The sequence below is a fragment of the Chiloscyllium plagiosum genome, unplaced genomic scaffold (assembly GCF_037043375.1).
Source record: "Chiloscyllium plagiosum isolate Xiang-an unplaced genomic scaffold, Cpla_swu_hap1 HiC_scaffold_19, whole genome shotgun sequence".
Lineage (NCBI taxonomy): Eukaryota > Metazoa > Chordata > Chondrichthyes > Orectolobiformes > Hemiscylliidae > Chiloscyllium > Chiloscyllium plagiosum.
The window spans coordinates 42,943,618-42,961,696 of record NW_028270157.1 but is presented as its reverse complement, the minus strand read 5'-3'; the positions used below and the strand labels follow the sequence as shown (position 1 = coordinate 42,961,696).

The 18,079-nt window shown below is 37.3% G+C and overlaps 2 protein-coding genes across 6 annotated transcripts in view; one reads left to right on the top strand and one right to left on the bottom strand.

The window, feature by feature from the left end:
- Positions 1-1,676, top strand: part of LOC122559430 (IQ motif and SEC7 domain-containing protein 3-like) — a 279,735-nt gene extending 278,059 nt beyond the window's left edge. The window contains exon 12 of the mRNA XM_087997260.1: positions 1,542-1,676. The gene's annotated coding sequence lies outside the window, so the exon portion shown is untranslated. The remainder of the gene's footprint in view (positions 1-1,541) is intronic.
- A 7,938-nt stretch (positions 1,677-9,614) lies between these two features.
- LOC122559625 (protein mono-ADP-ribosyltransferase PARP12-like) overlaps positions 9,615-18,079 on the bottom strand; it is a 51,704-nt gene continuing 43,239 nt past the window's right edge. For 4 of the 5 annotated variants that reach the window (XM_043709421.2, XM_043709422.2, XM_087997264.1 and 1 more), the window contains 2 exons: positions 17,049-17,200; positions 9,615-11,458 (listed from right to left, as the gene is read on the bottom strand). In XM_043709421.2, coding sequence (XP_043565356.2) covers positions 11,187-11,458; positions 17,049-17,200 — 424 coding nt within the window. In that variant the 3' untranslated portion in view covers positions 9,615-11,186. The remainder of the gene's footprint in view (positions 11,459-17,048; positions 17,201-18,079) is intronic. The other variant, XR_006314484.2, reaches the window with a different exon arrangement.

Below are 18,079 nucleotides of genomic sequence, written 5' to 3'. Positions count from 1 at the left end.
ATTTGTTGAAGAAGATATTTATTAATTTAAAGAAAACTGTATATTAGTGATATAACCATTGTCTAAGAATGTTTAGTATCAGTATTAAATAAAAAGAGAGATCTTATATAAGGATAAAGAATATTCACAAGAACATTAATAGGAATGCTTATAGAAAGCAATAGAATGCAATGAGGCCAAAACAGAGAATGAATAAAAGTTCAGGTAATATTAAAAATAATAGCAATGAGATTCTATATTTTAGATGTTTATCAATAGAAAGAATGGAGAAAGAGAGAACATTATAAACATATCTGATGCAACAGCTTCAATGTGGTTTTATAGTCAAAATGCACTTTCCCTTGAAAAAGTGATGATTACCTTTAAGTAATGTCAGAGAACCTTCATATCTGGCACAAAAGCAGAAGTTGCTGGAAAAGCTCAGCAGGTGTGACAGTCTTGTGAGGAAAAATCAGAGTTAACATTTCGGGTCCAGTGACCCTTAGAACACCTTGATACCTGGCCTTCATAAGCATGTTGCATGTAGCCAATGAACAGTAAAGGTTATACTTTCCCCATGATGCCAGCATTGTTTAATGATAATGGTTAAGGTACAGAAATTTTAAATATTGACTGGTTGGCACTAACTGATACACCTTTTGTGTGTCTATTTTTGGGCATGGTTGAATTTCTAGGAGTATGTTATGTGTCACTTCACCAGTGACAATATGATATATTCAGGCATCAACATTTTTATCTTATTGAAATGGCTTGTACTTTCATCATTCCCTTTGATTGGCCCTTTATCTCTCGCCTGTTAAACTTCTCAGTGATTTTCACATTGCAATTTCCTGAAGCATTTCTTATTTGCTAGACAAGGTCTCTATTAAACAGTTCACTTTGTGTTGTCCATTTGTAGCTTCCTATTGTACTTTCGCCACATATTTTGCAGCTTCTGATTTTGCTGTTCTATATTTTTTAAAGTTGTGTATCTGTTTTACTACAGATTATACTACACGGTAAGATGTAAATTACCTTGTTAAAGGGTCTGTACCAGCTGGTCAGCCACAGTTTATAATAATTCTGTAATAACTTAAATATTGAGTTTATCTCTTAAATTATACAAGTTACATCATTTCTGAGGCAGTATGCCTCAAAATATTTTCTTAGAAAAGGCATATTTATACAGCACCGTTCACGAACACAGGGAACTTCACAGGCAATTAAGCATTTTAAAAATAATCACTGATGTAATGAGGGAAATGTGACAATGATCAGATAAGCTGCTCTTGAAAAATAAATACTGACAAAAACAGGCAGATGGTAACTCCCTTGCATTTTTCCAAAATAGTGCCTTAGGATATTTACATCCAAACAAAAAGATGGATAGGCCTCAGTTTTATATCTCATCTGAAAGACAAATGGAGCAGTTACAGTAGCATTGTAATCAGCTGGAATTTAAGTGAACTTTAAAGGATCATTGACTTTAATTAGAAGTACATGAAAGCCTTTTGATGCTCCTAGTAATTTTTGCCGACTTGTTTATCTTATTAATTTTACAGAAACTGCCAGTATTCGGAATTCAGCAACTCGAGTGAATGAGAAAAAAGGGCAAACACTTCGTCACCATTTCTCTGACAACAATTATCAAATGAAATTTTATCCACGTCCTATTTCTTTTCCTGAGAAAAATGCAGAGCTACGTTATGATCATCCTTTGCCTGAGAACAACCCAGAGATACCTTTATCTCATCCCATTGTTTTGCCTGACTACAACAATGCAAAGGTACCTTATCCCTATTCTAGTCCGTTGCCTGAAGGAAACACCATAGCAAATTATCCGTACCCTATCCCGTTCATCAAGAGTAATTTAGAATCATCTTACTACCGTACTCATCCTTTTCGTTCTCAGAACAAACCAACTTTAGCTCAAGATTTTCCTCGTACTTACCTTGTAGCCTCTGCACATAAATATCCTGTGAAAGGCGATGTAATTATGCCTGACAACCGTCCTTACCTCCATCCTTATCCTCATTCTTATCCTTTTGTGAACAAGAACAAATTAGCACCTTTTATCTATCCTGAAGTACAAACTTATCCATCTTCAGTGCATGAGTCAGGGGTAGAACCTTCACATTCTCCAGACAATGTGACAGAAATGGAAACTCAACCTTCTTTAGAAGATGAGCTAGAACTGGATGCTGATTCTTCTGCAGAGGATGACATAGAAAAGGACATTATAATTTCTTCAGAGATTGAGGTGCAAAAGGAACCATCACCTGCTACAATAAGTTCACATATCAATCAAGCATCTTGTTTACCTGGGTGGATTTTTAACAGTGAATTATCTACCTGTTACAGCATCTTTCAAGGTAAAATGACCTGGATACAAGCTGAGGTAAGACTCTAGATGTGCTTGTTTTCTCAGTTGTTAGAACAGCTCATCAGTTCTATTAAAGGATAAAACACCAATAATTCCTAACTGGTTTACATTTGGATAATTCAGGTTAACAAAGCTTATTCAGTCATAGAGATGATGTTTTATATATGCATTATATTGGACTTATGCAGAATTAGACTGGTATTTGAAACCTTACCAAAAAATAGTTGACACTAGTGATATAGGATTGCAGATTTTACTGTTAGAGCTTGATGATCTGACAAAATGGCATAAACAATATGTAGGCAAATGTACTATTAAGTATGGAATAAAGTAACGTAAAATTTCAGGTTCAAGTTCCTTTTTGGGTTAATGATTGTCGGACTTTACCTTTTGTTGGAGAGGAGATTTAATAATCTATTACTGAAGAATGATCAATTCAATAAAAAAATTGGAAGTACAGCTGATACAATAAAAATCATACTTCTGCACAAGTTAAAACTTTCAGAACAGGAGGAAGGAAGATGAAACAAGTACTGACAAGGCACAATTGACAAAATCAGAGGTTGGATAAAATTTTTCCATTTTTATAAATTCACTCATTTGGTTGGAACTTGTTTGAATGTGTGAAACGTACAAATTGACTGGATTCTCATAGGGATTGCTTGTGCAGTGGTTCTTGAAGGGAAATATGAGGTTAATGGATAATCATCGGAGCAATTCTACAATCCTTGGTGCTTGATAGCAATTCTGCTGGGAAATCTCTTTATTATAAGATTTTAATGAGAATAACTGACTGGAGAGCTGTAATCATATTAAAGCATGATGGAACTGTACATAACTGGATGGAGAAGAAAATTTACAAACTAGTTTATTTTAATTTCAAGATGTCTTGCCAAATGTACGCACGAGGTGCTCATCTTGCCTCCATACATGGGGAAGAACAAAATCAGTTCATTCAAGGGTTGATTAAGCAGAAAAATCCAGTAAAATCCAACACGTGGATTGGACTGAGTGATTGTCACAAGGTAAAGTAAAGCTGTTTTGAGAGATTGTAACCTGGACATTTACTGCTAGAACAATTCATGTATTTACCACACATCTCAATTTTTTTTTCCTGAGGATGTAACTGTTTTCTACAGCTGTGATAAAATCTCAATTTCAATGAATATCCGTTGACTATCAATGACACAGCAGAATTACTAGTCTGAATTTTTATTATTATTTAGACTATTCCTCACTTCAAGTCCTCCTCACTTAATCCACCCTATATTAATGAATTTGTTGAAGCTTCCACCTATTGATTCCATTCTTGTCTATCTGAATAATGTTATAGAATACTCAGCACCTGAACGAGTCCTCCAGAAATCATTCTTGCCTCACCCTTCCTCATTTACATTCTAGTTATTTAAATAAAAGTTGAGAAAAATTCAGTTTTATTTCTCTATTATCTCTCTGATTGCTCCACTAACTTGGTACTAGACTCTTGCTTGAGACCCAGTCCTGGGTGATTCATTTATTCTATGAGCAAAATATTGAAAAGTCTAAAGCTATAACATTTGGTTCCCAGCACAAATTCTGTAACATTGCAATTGATTCTATCTCTCTCCCTAGCCTCTTCTTAATTTCAGCAAGGTCAAACTGAATTTCTGGATCATTTTTTTTCTTTATCACAAAGATTCCAATTCCATTACTATTTGCATCCCTATCAACATCTTCACTTTTAAGCTTTATATTCCTCTGATCTGGCACCTAGTGTCGCCCTCCACTTTCTTTGCTCCACTATCAACAACAGTACCTTCAGAAGCCAAAAGTCTGCATTCTGGGATTCCTTTTTCAAACTTCTTCACTTCTTTTAATCTTTTAGGATTAATTCCATGTCTTCTGTAAGAAGTCTAGTCATAAACCTTCAGACTCACTATTTCTTTGGCTTACTGTCCTTTCTTGATCAAACACTTCGAGGAACATTTCTCTATGCTAAAGACACAACATAGCTGCATGTTTTTGCTGTATTTATAGTAGTATTTATAATGGACAGATTGCTGTATAAACTTTCAAAAGTGCAGGCTTGACAGCTGATGCTGACTGTAATTTCCAACTTTATATTATGTGACTGATATTTTGTCATTAATGACATTATTTCTCATGAAGGAGGGCATTTATCTCTGGACTGATGGGTCTTTGCTGGATTTCACAAAGTGGAATACTGACCAACCTGATGATGAGTCAGACTCTGAAAACTGTGTGAGCGTTAATTCTGAAGGTACATTGAGATTGTAAACTATGTTATTATGCTTATTAATTTCAGAACCATGAAAAAATTGATGTAATGAACAATGGGGCAAATTCTTACCCAAAAATAGCCATCACAGAGATTTGCATTCCAACTAACTCTGAACATTTAATCACTCTTACAATAAGATGTGACTTGAACTGAACTCTGCATCGACAGTGTTGACTTTTAGATTCTGCTGTATTGTATCTGAGAGGTTTTTCTAAGACTGTCCTGATAGCCAACAGTTAAAAATGCTTTTTTGATGGAATCTCCACAAGTTTAATTAATTACATCTTTGGCATAGTGTCATGAATCAGTCTCATTTGATACCATTGGTAAGATCTATGACCTAAAACTTCTTCATTTTTTTTGAATATCTCTATTGCTTGAAATGATGTAAACATTTCTTGTTAAGTCAACAATTGCTAATGAACCAAATAGTTATGCCTTGCTTTCAAGAGATGGTATTGACTTTTATTCAGTATTAAAGATGCAAAAGAATTAAAATTAACAATCTATTTTTATTGAAATGCTTCATTCTTCAATTGAAGTGTTTTTCAAACACTGCCTGGTTCTGGCAATGACTCCCACCCAGCCATCACAATTAATTTGCCTTTACATCCAGCTCCAGCGCTGATCACTTTTGAGGACTTGATGCTGTCCCAGCTCTGGCCACCGCTCATGATGGCGCTTCTGGGAACAGAGACCTGCTCGCTATTTGATTGGCCATCTGCTAACTGTGATGGAAGGTCTGACTCAAGCCAAATTAATGGCTTGATGTCTCTTAAATGGCTACTGGATAAGACTGGAAAACAGGGTCAAGACCATTTACACCAGGGTGCAGCTCACTATTTGGTCACTTATTGTGTTTTTTTTTCCATAGATAGATCAATTATAAGAGCTCAGAGCATTGTGGAAGACCCCACATACCCCTCACTCAAACTCTTCTCCCTCCTGCCATCTGGCAGAAGATACCTGAGCATTCGGTCTCTCATGGCCAGACTATGCAACAGTTTCATCCCCCAAGCCACCAGGCTCCTTAACACAGTATGATCGGACTCTTTCCCATCTTAAATTCTTTGCATGACTTTGAATTGATGCTAGAAAAGTGCCTATTATTTTCACTTCTTATGCACTTAATGCCGTGTACGATTGTGTGCTTTGGGCTGTCAATGTAGCACCTTTGGTCCTGGAGGAACGCTGTCTTGTTTTTACTGTATCAGTTGTAAATGGTAGAACTGACAAATAAAAAGCTACTCTCTCTCTACTCTATCTCAATAAGACAGGCAATTATTTAGTGTCTGTCATAACCAGCAAATAGATGTCTCGTTGCTTTACAGCCAAATGAAATATTTTTGAAGTGCAAGCCTTATGTGATGTAGGACTGCAGATTCTGGAGATCAGAGCTGAAAAATGTGTTGCTGGAAAAGCGTAGCAGGTCAGGCAGCATCCAAGGAGCAGGAGAATCGACGTTTCGGGCATAAGCCCTTCTTCAGGAATGAAGAAGGGCTTATGCCTGAAACGTCGATTCTCCTGCTCCTTGGATGTTGCCTGACCTGCTGCGCTTTTCCAGCAACACATTTTTCAGCTTATGTGATGCAGGAAATAGCCAAAAGTTGACTTAGCTGTCAATTAAGGCTCTTGAATCTGGAGGGTGTGTCAGAATCCTCATTTCATGAAAGGTCCAAGGCTGTGATGGTGAGTAGAGGGCACTTCAAAATGGAAGCGCTCTCTCTCTCTAGCTTCATGAAATTTGAGTTAGAGAATGACACTTTAGCTATGCCACTGCTGTATAATAGGCAAATGAGGGGGAATGCATAATAGGGTCGTATACAGATATTGCTGCAGCCAGATAGGCAAGGACAGCCTGTGGCCTTCCTGGAGCATTGACACTATCACCACCACCCATACCCCAGACTGCCATTAGGACCCCATCTCTGGGTATCTAAATGGTGCCCAGCCTCCTTTGGAAACCATTAATTAGCCTTTATAAGCTGACTGGCCACCTGTGCTTGCCTGTCTCTGGAAAGTATGGCCCAAGGCAAGATCGAGATAGGGATTTTACACACTGGTAGGTGGCACTGTTTTTAGTATTCATCCACCTTTGTTCCCAGTTGATGCAGAGTCTAAATATCAAGCACAAGCACTATTCATCTCTCACGCTTGTGATTATGACATACATTATGACTGGTTAAGCAGTGTCTCAGTTTTAAAATTCTCATGCTTGATTTCTAGTCACATCATGGCCTCATCCTTCTCTATTCTGTAACTGTCTTCAGCCCCATAAACATTGACAATGTTTGTGCTCCTTCCATTTAGCCTCTTGCACATTCCAAATTTTAATTGTTTCACCACTGTTAGACTTGCCTTTAACTATCCAGGCATAGGCTTCAGAACTCCCTCTCTAAACCTTCCCTCATTTCCATTCTCATTTTCTTTAAGATGCTCCTTAAAGCCTACTTGTTTTGACCAGGCTTTTTCACATTCCTCCAATTCCTTGGTGGTTTGGTATTACATTATTTTATTTGAAATTATTTGGGATGTTATATTATATTTATGTATATATGCAAGCTGTTGAGAAATAACTGGCAAGAACAGATAAAGATCATAATAATGAAGTGCAACTCATTAACTTTGCAGACCATGACTGGTTAATTCAGAAGAACTTTATCTCATTTGCATCCATACTTACTTCTTTTGTAAAACAATTCCTAAAATGATAAGAATCTAGTTATGAAAATGAACTAGAGAAATTGGTCCTCATCTCAAAAATCTCAAGAAAAAAATACTATATTCTGAAATTCCAATAATTTAGAAAGAAATGGCAATGTTTCTTCAAACTCAGCACCAAATATTCTCTAGTTTGTCCATTCATTTTCCACAATCAATTGGAATATGGAGAGACTCCTATGATGTGTGGGAAATTTTGAATGATGAAGAATTGTGTTATTGAAACATAGGCGAAAGTAGCTCGTAATACTGTTCATAAATGCTTTTTCACCTCCAAAAGAAAAATCAGAAAGGAATACATCCAATTTTTTTTTTCATCTTGAACGGTCTAATCCAGCATTCATGCATTAAATCCGAATAGAAGAAATATATCTCCATAAAGCAATCATTTATTAAGGACAATATCTGTGACAGAAAGTGTTCATCATAACAATTACTTTTTTTTTCAGGTATTGAAGGCAAATGGCATGAGAGAGTCTGTTCAGATGAACTTCCATTTATTTGTTCCTATAAGCTCTTCTGAATTTAAAATACTCACCAAAGCTTTGAGAATCCTTTTGCTTTGCTTCATAGTCTAATATGTAGTTTAAAGTCATTCTAATGGCTTATATCAGCAGCAAATAATAAACACATCTGCAAAATAAACTATTTTGTTTTAGTTTATTTGCTGAGCCATGCCTGCAATCACTCATTCTTTAAATATTGAATTAGTAACAACATGCTTGACAGTTGGAATAAAAAAACTCATAAAATTCATTTGGATAAAGTTTATTCTCGTGCATAGTTCATAATGTGAATTTAAATAAACGTGCAATATATGATTGAAATACTAATACTTTAACATTACTTTCCCATAAACTGTAACTAACAGTTTAGTAGCCTATTCCAGAAAACAATATTCATCTTGTACCTATTGTGTTGGAAAATCTCTCTTTTTCCTTGCTGGGAATATGAGATGAAAAATGAAATCAGAAACATAGATAGTCAACCGGGATATTTCAAACAAAATGCTTTGAAGCTTAGAAATTAGATGTATACATCAAAAAAGAGAAAAAAAAACTTGCACAGCTTTAGAAAAGAGAAGTGAGAATTGCTGGTAGCTCTTTCAAACAGTTGGCAAAATTGACTGAATTGCACCCTTCGGTATTTTATCATTCTATGATTGAGCAGTCATGCTCAGTAAAGACTGTGAAAAGGTTAAAATACAGTGGAGTATTTAGATTTTTTTAAGTCAGAAAAGAGGTGTGTTCAATCTTTTGTATTACAATGCTAAGAATATTTATATCAATTGAAATAAATGGATCTGATCACAACCGTTTCCCTGTATGTTCATTCAAAAAACAATAAAACAACTTAAAAATAATTGCTGACTTTGTTTTAACAAATTTGCTGGTTCTGTCTTTTGAGAGATTGAAGGAGCACATGTACAGATGACAATAATATAAATATTAAGCTTATGTTATTACAAGGTCACACATTGAGCAGTAACTTAAAAGAAACCGAGACAAGGCTTTAATTGCTTAAAATGATGCAAAGATCATGCTATAGTATCAAATGGTGCAATTCTGGTCTCCTTCCTATCAGAAAGATATTGTGAAACTTGAAAGGGTTCAGAAAATATTTACAAGGATGTTGCCAGGGTTGGAGGATTTGAGCTATAGGGAGAGGCTAAACAGGCTGGGGCTGTTTTCCCTGAAGCGTCGGAGGCTGAGAGGTGACCTTATAGAGGTTTATAAAATCATGAGGGGCATGGATAGGACAAATAGACAAAGTATTTTACCTAGGATGGGGGAGTCCAAAACTAGAGGGCATAGGTTTAGGGTGAGAGGGGAAAGATATAAAAGAAACCTAAGGGGCAACCTTTTCATGCAGAGGGTGGTACATGTATGGAATGAGCTGACAGAGGAAGTGGTGGAGGCTAGTATAATTACAACATTTAAAAGGCATTTGGATGGGTATATGAATAGGAAGGGTTTGGAGGGATAAGGACCAGGTGCTGGCAGGTGGGACTAGTTTGGGTTGGGATATTGGTTGGTATAGACAAGTTGAACCGAAGAGTCTGTTTCCATGCTGCACATCTCTATGACTATGACTCTAAATACTCGAAAGTTTGCTTTCAGTTTATCTCCCTTTTATTTTGCTTTTATTTACTAAATTCAATTCCACTCCTGTTTGTCTCTTGTGAAATGGTGAACTTGCAAAATGATGCTGCTGATGTTCAGTCAAGTCTGCTAAATAAACATTTTCTAATTTTGTAATCCAAAAGATTTATTTTAACAAACATACAGTACCAAACCAGACTCCTTAAAGAACAAGAGCCGAGGTGAATGTACATTAAGATTCACACAGTTACATTGTACAGACTTCAATATGGTTAATGACTGTAGGAGCAAAATAATATAGAAATGCACATTGCAGCTATACAGTATATCCCTTTTTTATAATTCCATCTCATATAATGGATGAGGGATATTTTCAGTTGCCAGTTAAAAAAAATGAGATGGGCAACAATTCCCACTTTTGGGACAAAAGATCATTCCAACATTTATGAATGAGTAGAAGGAGCAGGTCTCTCAAATAGGATTAGCAAAATATCCTCAACTTGCTTAATAACAGTAGAACTTTCTAACAGGAACTAGAACATTTTTCATACTTAAATCAGAATTACAATAAAAGCCGATGAGAAGGAAACATGCATATTTAAGGACATGAGTAGTAAAAATGGTAACTCTCATTTCCCAAATTAAAAACCTGATAGGCAGTCACCAATGATATGTGTTCCAAATTAAAGCCTCATCTGTTACATTTGGAGTGCATTCTATCCAATTAATAAGTTAATATTTCTGTAAATTAGCTAATCATACTTGATTTAAAGAAAGAATAATAATCTCCATAAACCTGTTATCAGGGATAAACATGCACCATAAAATGGTGCATACAATGCAACTGGATAAATTCCCTCAAATGGGCAATATGTTTATAAGATTCAATACAATCATTTGCTTACTGAACCTATTAGCTTTCTGGGGACATTGGCGGAGGAAAGATAAAGTGCTACAAAGCTTTGGTCATGTTAATTTGAGCAGAGGCAAGATGTAAACAGATCTATTAAACAAAGACTATTTCTTGGCTATTTAAAAATCTGCTGTTTTCTCATAAAATCCTGTGTGAGAAAGAATTAAAGGCAGAACTGATGATAAAGAAGTTATAAGGATGATATTGGGAACTAAAAAGATTTTTAGAATACTTTAAAATCTTGCCCAGAAGAGTGAATAGTATTTTAGAAATACTTTTGTAAATTAACCTGTAATACACATTGGTCTGATTCAATTAAATATGGATCCAAAACTAGGTGAATTGTGGGCTTTTACAAGCTATCAAGTTGAGACTCATTACTTGTAAGCAAGCACAAGCTCTCACTAAACTATCGCTCTCATTCAGACAGGTCACAAGAACCAGAGTGCAGAAGCCTGTGCTCAGTGTTTCAATGTTGGAGTGAGATGATTTCTGGAGGGACAGAACACTTTCTAGACACTGATCCTTGAAGCAATTTATAGTGATGCTAAGATCTAACTTGAAGCCAAACTGCCGCCAGCACATATTAAAAAATAACATGCAACAAAATACAATTTTCTGATGTGAATTGGCTGCATGCAATACCCGTCTGGTCATGCACAGACTTACAAAATCAATTCATAATTAGTAGAAATCAGAAGCATTAAATTCCCAAGTAGTACACACTCTTTAAAGCAAAAATAATGTTGTCATATCTCCCCATGAGATATCATTATTAGCCAAAGATTGTCAGAAACAAATGATTTTCTACATTTTATTACTAAATTGGATCACATATTCTGGATAAATATGATATTTCTCAAATATGACAAACAAAGATGGATTATCAACACAGTCAACACAGCTGTCATAGGGTTTGAAGCTTGTGGCATCTTGTGATGGTGGTCGATCATAACTTGGGTGTCCTTTAGTAAACTTTCCTATCAAAACCCGTGCCAAAAACATGATTTTGAAATATGCTGTAGAATCTGAGTACAAGTCAAAGTTGGCGTTGGATGCTTTCACGGCAAAGTATGTCCCTAAAGAAAAGAAAAGCACATGTTGTTGTCAAATTCTACAAATGGGAGAAGGAGCAACTTCTTCTCATAGACTCTCCATGTAAAAACAAGATTATAAGAAGAAAATGGGATAATCAAGCTATTTTCTATGTCAAAGAGAGTCCCAGAGTTATACAGCAATGAAACATACCCTTTGATGCAACTTGTCAATGCCAATCAGATATCTTAAACTGATCTCGTGGGCGGCACGGTGGCACAGTGGTTAGCACTGCTGCCTCACAGCACCAGAGACCCGGGTTCAATTCCCACCTCAGGCGACTGACTGTGTGGAGTTTGCACATTCTCCCCGTGTCTGTGTGGGTTTCCTCTGGGTGCTCCGGTTTCCTCCCACAGTCCAAAGATGTGCAGGTTAGGTGAATTGGCCATGCTAAATTGCCCGTAGTGTTAGGTAAGGGGTAGATGTGTAGGGGTATGAGTGGGTGACGCTTCGGCGGGGCGGTGTGGACTTGTTGGGCCGAAGGGCCTGTTTCCACACTGTAAGTAATCTAAGTAATCTAATCTAATCTCGTCCCATTTGCCAGCATTTGGCCTATATCTCTCTGAACTGTTCCTATTCATATACCAATCCAGATGCCTTTTAAATGTTGTAATTGTACACACTTCCACCACCTCCTCCGGTGGCTTATTCCATTTGCATCATCCTCTACATTAAAAGGTTACCCCTCAGGTCCCTTTTAAATCTTCCCCTCTCGCTTTAAAGCTATGCCCTCTTCGCCCTACCCTGAGAAAAAGACCTTAGCTATTTACCCTATCCATCCCCCTCATGATTTTATAAACCTCTATAAGTTCACCTCTCTGCCTCCAATGCTCCAGGGAAAATAGCTTCCGTCTATTCAGCCTCTCCCTATATCTCAAACCCTCCAATCCCAACATCCTTGTAAATCTTTTCTGAACCCTTTCAAGTTTAACAACATCTTTCCTACAGTAGGGAGACCAGAATTTTTAAAGCACATTATAAATTTATGGAAAGTTTTAATTTATAATATATGGAATATTGAACTTTTGAGCTCCATAAGCCAATTTAATGCCTGGGACATCCACAGATTGAAATGACTTTTTAAAAGGGTCCAAAAACATTGTCTTAAAATAGCAACCAGAATCACATGTCCCATTAGGTTGACCAAGTTGTATGAAACCAACATGGATGAGTTGCTGACTTAGGATTTGCTGTGTTCTCTCGCTGCTTCTGATATGCACTTTCAAAGGAAGCTGCACCATATATTCAGCTGCACTAGTTGCAACAAATCTAGCCGAGCGTCTCCCAGGATTCAGCCTCGATATCAGAACTCCTAGTGAAGCCTTCAGAGTAGTCTTATAGTGGTTTCTATGAGTGCCATGACAGCATACCTTAGATATACCAAAGATTTGCTTTGATAAATGTGAATCATACATTCTGGCTACATGACCAGCAAACTCAATTGTGATCATCTGAATGTGGTGCAAATGCTTGGCATACCAGCTCAGTTGAGTAACTCAGAGTTTGATATTTTCCATCTCATCTTCCACAGCTTTTGTAAACACCTCAATTAATGTGGTTGAGCTTCTTGGTATGACGCTGGTAAACAGTCCAATTCTGATATGCTTGGAGCAGAGTGGACAAGATTATATTATATGTACCTTCAGTTTGGTGGGGGGATCTACTTCTTTTCAGTTCCAGGCTAACGTTCAAAGTTTGCAGAAGGCTAAATTTAATTTGACAAATGTCACATGTATCTTTTTGTCAGTATATTCAGCTTGAAAGAGATAGGTGCTGAGTTACTCATGAACTTATTCTCTGCTGACAGGTTCTGGTAATAGAATTTGTTCCCATTTACACGGGGTGGCATGGTAGCTCACTGGTTAGCATTGCTGCCTCACAGCCGCAGGGATCTGGGGTCGATTCCTGCCTTGGGTGACTGTCTGTGTGGAGTTTGCACGTTCTCCCTGTGTCTATGTGGGTTTCCTCCCACAATCCAAAGATATGCAGGTCAGGTGAATTGACCATGCTAAATTGCCATAGTGTTATGGTGCATTAGTCAGCAGTACATATAGAGTAGAGGAATGGGTCTAGGTGGGTTACTCTTCAGAGGGTTGATATGAACTTATTAGGCTGAAGGGCCAGTTTCCATACTGTAGGGAATCTAATCTAAAAATCTAGACTGAAACCTTGAGGTCAAGATGGAACTTTCCTGAACATTACCTCACTTTTCTTTGTAATGAAAATTAAGCTGACGTTGTTGCCTGCATGGGAGAACAAATTAATCCTACATTGCCCAACTCTGAATTGGCACCTAGAGTGTAGACATCGGCAAGCAGAGAAATGCAAAGTATCTCCCTCAGACTGAGCAGCTTCCAATCCTTGTGATCATTGATAGTGATGCTACTATCATCATCATGGGAGACATTGCTGAAGAGGTTTGGTGTTCTATTAGTAGCTAGGAATGAGTCAGAAAACTCACTATCAGCAAAGACACATGTGAATGCTGTTGTAAAACTGTCAAATCATTGTGATAAATTCCTCAGGTCAGGTGCTTCTCCAGTATCTTTAAAAGATCCTCATGGTTGATTATGTTGAAGGCCTTGGTCAGGTAAACAAATGAGGTCTTTGTTCTTTGGAATTTCATTTGGAGCCATCTAACCGTAGGCAATACTTCCATAGTTCCTCAACCTTTTCTGAAAACCCAATGGCTCTCTGCTGAGAGATTCTGGTAAATACATTGCCCTAAGTGGTTCAGAAAAATTCTGGATGCAAGTTTTACCAGTGATGAAAGTAAATACCCTCACTGAGTGTCATGTGAGTGGCAAGTTCAAGTTCTTTTTACTTGTATAGATTATCACAATCCCCAGGGAACCATAACCCAAATTAATCAAATTTGCCGAATAACCCCCAACTTAAGAATTTGCCAATAGAATTTGGCATTCTGTACTTATACTTTAACACAAGTCAGAACCAACCCAAACTAAACTCAATTAACAAGCAGATGATATTTCAAAGAAAAAGTTAAATTTAACTTCAAGTGATATAGGGATGAATCTAATATAACCACAAGCATTAGCAATACTTCTTACCACCATATGACAATTCATATCTGCACAATCTTCATAACATGCTGTTCTTTATTCATGCAAGGTAGGCTAGAAGTCCTATCCAACAGTATGTTTTACTTTTGAGTTTCATGGTTATAATTATCTTTCATAAAGTGCACTTTTATGAACCTTGCTTCTGTCAAGTCACAACAGTCTGGATGATGTAGCTTTCAGAGTTCCAATTCAACTGATTAACCACTAACATATGCTTTGGCCACTTCCAGGCCAACAGTAAATAGTATCTCTGAGCTATTCACAAAGCTTTCCAGGATTTAGACCTTCTCACCTTCCTCTTGCAGTAATCCAAGAACTATTCTACCAAAAGAGAAACCTTACCTGCTGCTGAACTGATTTGTTTCTTCTCACGGTTTGCTCTGCTCTTGTTTCTATCTCTGTCTAAATTCTCTTTGTGTCTGCAGCTGGTTGTTGATTACCTTTATCCTCGAAGCCCCTCTACTTTTCACTCTCTTTTTTACTTTGTGTCCATCGGCAACACAGTTTCTTTTTTTTATTCCTGCTGATACTATTTCCAGGTCAACTGTTGTTTGAGCATGTGAGCCAATATTTCTTAGAACGCAAGAGTTTTTGGATTATTCTTTCAGGGGATGTGAGCTTCTTCGGCTGTGCCAAAGTTTATTGTCCATAATTGTCCTTGGGAAAGTGGTGTTAAGCTCCATTCTTGAACTGCTGAAGTCCATTTGGTATAGGCACACCAACAATGCCATTAGGGAGGTAGTTCCAGGATTTTGACAGTGAAGGAATGCCGATTATATTTCAAGGTCATGGTGCTGAGTGGCTTGGAGATGAACTTGCAGATTGTGATGTTCCACATATATACCTTGTCCTTCCAGACATGGATTTGGAAAGTGCTGTTTAAAAAGCCTTGGTGAATTTCTGCAGTGCATCTTGTAGATTGTACACACTACTGCCACTGTGCATCAGTTAATGGAGTGAATGCACATTTATGGACATTGCACCTATAAAATGAGTTGCTTTGCCCTGGATGGTGCTGAGCCTTTTGAGCATTTGTGGGGCTGCACCCATTCAGGTAAGTGTGGAGTACTCTGTTGCACTCCAGACATGTGCCTGATAGATGATTGATTGGCTTTGGGGAGTCAGGAGGTGATTTTTTTCACTGTAGCATTTGTAACCTCTGCCCTGCTTTTATAGTCACAGTACTTATGTAGCAAGCACATTTTGGTTTCTGGACAATGGTAAACCCCAGCCTGGTGCAGGATTCCGCGTTGGTTATGACACTGAACATCAAAGGATTATAGGTAAATTATTGCTTGGTGGAGATGGCCATTACAACTGATCACTTTACAGCTGATGCAAACTCTTAGTAGTCTTTTTCAAGCACTCTTAAAAAAAGGCATTCCATAGATATCTTAAAGGACTTGCTATTTTTTCCTTACAATACAGCTACCAGGTCAGTGATGTCACAAAATATAAAATGGAGGATCATTGTATTTTGCAGGATGCTTCCTTGCTCCCACATAGACTTTCAGTGTGCTTCTTGATGAGGTATTGTTTATTACCATATATATATATATATATATATATATATATATCCACTGGGACAGTATTGACTCCTAGAGGTTTGCATTAAACAGGAGTTTGTTATACTTTGTTGATGGCAACAGCATGGGAGGTCCATCAAGAGAGTAACAGATCACAAGCTGTGGTTGCCTGTTGTTTGCTTCTTCACTCATATATGAAGATCATTACAGGATGTATTTAAAATGATCTGGCCATCTTTCTAGAACTTTTTTTTCTGTGAGCAATGTTGGCATTTTGTCACCTATGGCTCTATGTAGTAGTTAGTTTTTGACAGTAGCCACATCCTGGTAAACTGTTGTGATGGGCTTGTCAAACCAGGAAAGGGTAGCCATCAGGACTCTTCTCTGTATAACTTAAGAGATTTGTCTTCCCTGTCATGTACAGACTGATTCAGGTGGATGAGACCAACCTATGGTCCAACTTTCTACAAAATGTGTCAGCATTGTGTTGTGGAATGTGTAAAGCTCAACAAAGCATAAGAGACATCCTTTCCCTCCACTGCATCTGGATTGTAACCAGCTATCTAGACTTATCCTTTTATGGACTAAGATTTGTCAGGATGAGACAATGAGGCTTACAATGCAATAACGATGCTGACAACAGATGCTTAGATGAACTTTAAACTAGACCAATTTTAAGTAATTTGGATTTCTGGTGTTCTGCAGCTAGTTTCCAAGTCAGGTTCAAAGACTGCCTGAACTGAGGTATCTCCTTTGCTTAAGATACCATTGTACAACTTCTTCTTAATTTTCAACCTCATATGGAAGCCAAGGTGTCTCAGAAAGCACTCAACATGATATACATAAAATTACAGTTTGGTTGGAACCAGGACTCTGACTTTTCTCTATTTAGTACATTGCTTTAGGTTGCAAGTTAATAATTTAAAATTAATTTTCATGAAAATTAATAAAGCAAAGTTACCTACCTTTCCCATATAAAGTTCCATTCTGTGTGAAGCTTCCCCAATCAAAGTTCTGGTAGCAAATGGCATCAACAATTGAGTGATCTGTAACTTCATGAAAAAGAAATTGTTCATCCACATCCTCATGATTCTTTTTCTTTATTTGTTCTTTCTGCCTGAGTATCAGTACGCAAAAGATGAATAAAAACTTTGGAAGAACAACTGAGAAGAATTACTTAACTTAATGATTTACTATAGACGTGCAATTTCAGCAGATGTGACTCTCTGTAATGGATAGCATTTAACAACAGGATGAGTATTTATTTTGCTTTGTATTATAAGATCTTTGAATGAAATCGTATCAGGTTCTGAGCAACCTGGGCTAAGGTATTTGGTGAGCCCTAACCATGTATGCTTTTTCCAAGCAGTGTGGTGAGATTTCTCACTAGTCAGTGCTGAGTTTCGAATTGACATACATCATTACTTATTAAATGTATTGTTAACAACTCAACCTGCCACTGGTTGTAATCTCACAAAACTCACTATACAAACTAGCCATCAGGGAAAACGCAACATGGAAACCAGAGGAATGTTCTTGCCATATCAACATGCTGTTTTCTCAAAAAAAAATTGTTGTTGAATATCAGGCTATAATATCATTGGCTGTAGGTAGTTCCATAATGCTGGTAGGAAGGGAGTTCCAGAATATTGACCCAGCAACATGAGAAGGAACAGCAGTATATTTCAATGTCAGGATGATGAACAGCTTGGAGGGGAACTTACAAGTGGTGGTGTTCTTATGTATCTTGTTGCCTTTGTCTTTCATACCTTTCCAAGAAACATCACATAATAGGACAGAAAGACTTATGACAGTGGTGCGCTGCCTTTCATTTGGTTTCTCACCTTTTATGAGGAGAGTATCCTACTCTAAGCATTCCAAACGGAAGTGGTATTGAAGGCTGCCCTTATACTGAGCCAGGAATCCTTGAGGGAAGGCTATTCCCCCTTGATTTGACTGAAGCCTGCTGACAACTACAAGAAGATTCCTGGCTCTG